A 6,000-nucleotide genomic window follows, 5' to 3' on the forward strand; every position below is an offset into this window, starting at 1 on the left:
TTGCTGGTACATAAGGACAGATGCTTTAAGCCACAGATCAAACATGGATGTAAAATATTCTCCAGCTCCCTCTTTACTCCCGTCCAACTTGTGGACAGTTCTTACTCAGTATTATTTCTCCCAAGTTCATTATTGGCCCAATCGAATTTTTAAATTAAAAAATACATATAGTTACGGGATGTGGGCTTTGTTGGCTAGACCCAGCATTTAGACCATCCCTAGTTGCCTTAGAGAAGGTACTGGTGAGCTGCCTTCTTCAACCACTGCAGTCCATGTGGTGTTGATACATCCACTGCTATTAGCGACTGAAGGAACAGTGATACATTTACAAATCAGGATGGTGTGTGGAGAGGAACATCCAGGTGGTGGTGTTCCTGTCTGTCTGCTGTCCTTGTATATAGTAGTTCAGGGGTTTTGAAGGTACTGCCTGAGGAGCATCGGTGAATTCCTGCTGTGCATCTTGTAGATGGTACACACACTGTGCTACTGTGCCTTAGTGGTGGTGGGAGTGAATGATTGTGGGCGGGGTGCAAATGAAACAAGCTGCATTGTCCTGCAAGGCGCCGAGCTTCTTTAATTTGGAGATGCACTCATCCAGGTAACTGGAGAGTGATCCATCATACTCTTGACCTCTAGATAATGGACAGGCTTTCAGGAATGAGGAGGTGAGTGACTCACAGCAGGATTCCCAGCCTCTGACCCATTCTTGTAGCCACAGTATTTATATGGCTAGTCCAGTTCAGTTTCTGGACAATGGTAACCCCCAAGATGTTGATAGTGGGGTATTTAGCAATGGTAATGCCATTGAATGTCATGGGGAGGTGGTTAGATTCTCTCATGAGGGAGGTGGTCATTGCCTGGCATTTGTGTGGCTCAAAGATACTTGCAGGACTGCAGAGCTCAGATCTGATCCATTGATTGTTGGATCGTTTAGCTCTGTCTATTGATTGCTGCTTTTGATGTTTGGCACACAAATAGTCTGGTTTCATTCAAATATCACTCCTGCCTCGCAGTGCCAGTGACCCGGATTCAATTCCAGCCTTGGGTGACTATCTGTGTGGAGTTTGCACATTCTCCCCGTGTTTGCATGAGTTTCCTCCATCGCTCTAGAGTCCTCCCACAGTCCAAAGATATACTGGTTAAGTGGGTTTATGGGGCTATGGCGGGGGAATAGACTGAGGTAGCTGCTCTTGGTATGGTTGGTGCAGCCTCAATGGGCCGAATGGTCCCCTTCTGCACTGTAGAATTCCATTCTATGGAATAAACATCCTTGCAGATTCTTACAGCTTTGTGCTGGGCCATTTAAGAGTCAACCACATTGCTGTGGATCTGGAGTCACATGTAGTCCAGACCAGGTAAGGAGGCAGATTTCCTTCCCGAACGGGAATTTGTAAACCAGATGGGTTTTTTCTACCAACAATGGACAAGATCATTAGACTTTTAGTTCGCGTTTTTAATATATGTATTTTATTCCAAACACAATCAATTATACAAATAAACAACAATCAAATAACATTGGCTTTCAAACGATTTATAATTTTCCCTCTTTTCTTCCCTAAACTACCCCAACATCCCTTTCCCAACTGACCACCCCCCCTTCCCCGGGCAACAAACAGATCCTCAAATACAGACAGAAAGACCCTCCGTCTTACGTAGAACCTCTTCACCCTCGGAGAACGTACTTCTCGAACTGTAGAAATTCCATCAAATCCCCCAACCTTGCCGATACTTTCGGTGGGGTGACTGACCTCCAACCCAGTGAGATTCGCCACCGGGCAATCAGAGTGGTGAAGACCCCCTTCCCCTCCAGCAGCTCTGGCAGATCCGAAACACCAGAAAGCCCCACCAAAGATCACGGCGCCATCGTCACCCCCACACTTCCGGCAGGGTCTCAGAAATCAATGGCCAGAATCCCCCAACTTCGGGCACACCGAAAACATGTGAACATGATTGACAGGCCCCCTCCTGTATCTCTCACATCTGTCCTCAACCTCAGGGAAAAACCCATCCATACCAGCCCGAGTCATAACATGCAAAAAACATAATATTTACAAAACTTGTATATACACGTCGAGACAGAACAGATCCCACCACTAGTCCTCCCCCAACCCATGCTCCTTGACATAGTCATCCGCTTCCTCTGGCATCGTAAAATAATGTCCTTTGCCCTTGTGAAAGTCACCCAGAGTTTGTCCAGGGACAACACCCCTTGGCTGAAAGAGCGCCGCCTGGGCCCTGTTAAAACCCACCTTCCATTTGGACAGGTCGGCCCCAACGTCCTGGTAGATCCGGATCAGATTCCCATCCTAGTTACAGTCTCACGTCGTCTTCAGCCACCTCAGAATCCTCTCCTTCTCCTGGAACTTGTGCATCCGGCCGATCACTGCCCACGGCGGCTCCCCATTGTAATGATCGGGGGGACCGATCCACCTCTGGGGCCTTATCGAAGACCCCCGCCTCAACCAGCTTCGTGAACATTTTCAATACATAGCCCATGGCACTTGTTCCCTCCACCCCTTCCTCAGGTCTACAATTCGCGGATTCTATCGCCTGGACTGATTCTCCTGGCCGTCCACCTTCGCCCTCAGCACCTTGCACGCCTCTCCCAGCATCACCATCTCTGCCTCCAGCAACACGATTTAACACTGCGATCCAACACCGTCCTTTCCACCTCTCGGATCATTGCACCTTGTGACTCCAGGCGCTCCTCCACTCGCTCCAAAGCCCCACGAAGAGGGGCTACTGCTTCCTCAATCACCCTGGACCAGTCCTTTTGCATTTCTTTCCGATGCTGCCGAAACACCCTCCAACTCCGTCATACTCTCAGTTGCTGCACCACACAGATCCTCCATCTCAAGCCAAGGCTTTACTCGACTTTTTCCGGGTGTTGTAACCTGCTGATATTCCACTTTGGAGGAGAAACCAACTCCCTCCACTTATTCTGCACTTTTTACAAACAAGTCCCCATTAACCGGGCAGAAAGGGCCAGAAACCCAAGCTTCCAAGCAGGAGCCACCTTGTGTGCAGCCGATAAACACATGGCCTCCACTGGATGTCATTTCAGAACATTTTTGTCATTTAATCTCACCAATCCCTGACCCTCCCCCTTTCTCACCAGCATCACACCCATCACATTTCTCCCCCTCTGTTTAGTTCTGAGGTAGAGTTACAAAGAACAAAGAAATGTACAGCACAGGAACAGGCCCTTCGGCCCTCCAAGCCCGTGCCGACCATGCTGCCCGACTAAACTACAATCTTCTACACTTCTTGGGTCCGTATCCCTCTATTCCCATCCTATTCATGTATTTTACACCTCTCGGATCATTGCACCTTGTGGCACATTGGACGTGAAACATTAACTCTGTTTCTCTCTCACAGTTGCTGCCAGACCTGCTGCGTTTTTCCAGTTCTTTCTGTATTTATTTAAGATCTACCTGTAATGGGGGGAAAAAAATGTCCTTCATCAGCTTTTGTGGATCACATCAGTGCAAATGTGCTCTCCCAAGCTCAAAGCGTATCAGCCCACTGGAGGCAAAGTCGTGAGACCGGCCAGTCCAGCAGAAAGAAACTCTCCGACCCTCCCACTTCAAGTGTCAGAATGAACATGGTTCAGTCCTGGATGTGATGAACAGCAGCAATAACAGCAGAATCCAACCCCTGTCATCACTCGTGAACTTGTTGGTGTCTCAGCAGAAGTGTTGACCGAGTGAATCCCTTCCCACACACGGTGCAGATGAATGGCCTCTCCCCAGTGTGAAGACGCTGGTGTGCCTGCAACGTGGCTAAAAGAGTGAATCCCTTCCCACATTCAGAGCAGGTGAACAGCCTCTCCCCAGTGTGAACTCGCTGGTGTGCTTGCAGATTGGGTAACTGAGTGAATCCCTTCCCACAGTCAGAGCAGGTGAACGGCCTCTCCCCAGTGTGAATTCGCTGGTGTGCCTGCAGGTGGGATAACCGGGTGAATCCTGTCCCACAGTCAGAGCAGGTGAATGGCCTCTCCCCAGTGTGAATTCGCTGGTGTGTCTGTAGGTGGGATAACCGAGTGAATCCCTTCCCACAATCAGAGCAGGTGAACGGCCTCTTCCCAGTGTGAATTCGCTCGTGTCTCCGCAGGTTGCTTATTTGAGTGAATCCCTTTCCACACTGAGAGCAGGTGAATGGCCTCTCTCCGGTGTGCAGGATCTGGTGTGTCAGCAGATGGGATGAGTTTTGAAACCTCTTTGTGCAGTGAGAACAGCTAAACGGTCTCTGTCTGGTGTGAATGCACTGATGGTTCATCAGTTTGTGAGACCTTTTGAAGCTGCTCCCACAGTCAGAGGATTTAAAGGGTCTCTCAATGCTGTGAGTGACAGTGTGGCCCAGCAGATTGGATACCTGAGTAAATCCCTTCCCACACTCACTGTGGGTGAATGGTCTCTCCCCAGTGTGAATTTGTTGGTGTGTACGCAGTTCGTATGAAGTACTGAACCCCTTCCTACACGTGGAGCAGGTGAATGGCTTCTCCCCGACATGGACTGGCTGGTGTGTCTTCAGGTGGGATAACTTAGTGAATCCCTTCCCACACTGAGAGCAGGTGAACGGCCTCTCCCCAGTGTGACTGCGTCGATGAGTTTCCAGTACAGATGGGAATCTGAATCTCTTCCCACAGTCCCCACATTTCCATGGTTTCTCCATGGTGCTGGTGTCCTTGTGTCTCTCCAGGTTGGACAATCAGTTGAAGGCTCACACAGAACTCGTGTACGGTCTCTCCCTGCTGTTTATTTTCAGTTTGTGTAACTGGTTAAAGCTCTTTCCAGTCAGTGCTCTGGAACACTCTCACTCAGGTGTGTGTGTCTCGGTGATTTCCAGTCACACTGATGGTTAAAACGATCTGAAGGAGGCAGAATAGACAAACCTTTTTCCTTCTCGATTCAAAGGCCTTTGATATTCAGGTCCCCATGAATTGAGTGAATCTGTCAAATCGAGACGTGAGGTTTGGTTTGAGATTTCTGTCTGTAATTCTTCCTCTTCTGATATCCTGTGAAAGGAGTTTACAAAAACCATCATTACCAGTACAGGATCGGAATTCAGAATAGACATTTCTAGTTTCTATGGAACATTCTGTCCTCTCTTATTTCCCAAAAACTGTAAATCTCCGTCCCACACACTCTCCCTCCATTCTCACTCTGCTGTATCTAATATTCACCCTCCCAATTCTCCTGAAGGTGCTGATTGACAGATCCAAGCTCACTGCTTACAATCGTGGACAGAGAGCCCTGGAAATCTTCATGCAGACTGCCAGCCTAACGGAAATATGTAACAGGACTAAAATTGTGTTTAATGTATAGGATTGTTCCAGTTGGTTCAGATACAGGAGGTAGTGATTGATCATGATCTGGAACTTTCTGCCTATGAAGGTTCTCAAGCAGAGATGATCAATAATTTCTAACTGAATTGGATGGACGCTGCAGGGTTACTTTTGTCAATATTAAAGATTATTATTGTCCTCCTTTAACCAAAGACTATCCTCCTCACTATTTACCACCACCAATTTTCGCACAATCCGTGCACTCACCGAGAGGCCTGGGCCAACCTTTCCAGAGTCTGCACCCTCCTTGGATTCACTTCCTTTCCCTTCAGAACGAGAGTCCTTCCGGTCCTACAACTGCTCCCATTGGTCAACACCTCAGCAGAAAGGTCAGGGGGTGGGTTCTCCCTGCACATGCGCAGCGTTCCATCGCCCCCCAGGGACATGCGCAGTCCGGGCAACCCGCCCGGTGAATAGAGTGGTTTCGTTACCGCGTGGGTTTGCGGGTGCTGTGGCCGCCATTATTCATCCGGACTCCAGTCTCCAAACCCCTTGTACTGGGATGAAATGGGGGGGCCCGGGGGGGGGGGGGGAGGAGAGAAGAGGGGGGGGAGAGAGAGAGAGAAGAAGAAGAAGAAGAAGTCCCACTCTGAGACAGTACATATGGGTAGTAAGTGGATTTGAATGTGGCACCCCCTTCATAAAACAGTTTG

General features: G+C 49.0%; 1 protein-coding gene across 1 annotated transcript; it reads right to left on the reverse strand.

Annotated features, from left to right (window-relative positions):
* Positions 1 to 1,429: 1,429 nt before the first annotated feature.
* Positions 1,430 to 5,659, reverse strand: LOC140420664 (uncharacterized). Its single transcript, XM_072504662.1, has 2 exons — positions 5,555 to 5,659; positions 1,430 to 5,017 (listed from the first exon to the last, which is right to left on the reverse strand). Exon 2 carries the CDS (start codon positions 4,672 to 4,674, stop codon positions 3,664 to 3,666), a length of 1,011 nt encoding a protein of 336 aa, XP_072360763.1. The 5' UTR covers positions 4,675 to 5,017; positions 5,555 to 5,659; the 3' UTR covers positions 1,430 to 3,663.
* Positions 5,660 to 6,000: the final 341 nt, after the last annotated feature.

Source organism: Scyliorhinus torazame, chromosome 5 (genome assembly GCF_047496885.1).
Source record: "Scyliorhinus torazame isolate Kashiwa2021f chromosome 5, sScyTor2.1, whole genome shotgun sequence".
Taxonomy (NCBI): domain Eukaryota; kingdom Metazoa; phylum Chordata; class Chondrichthyes; order Carcharhiniformes; family Scyliorhinidae; genus Scyliorhinus; species Scyliorhinus torazame.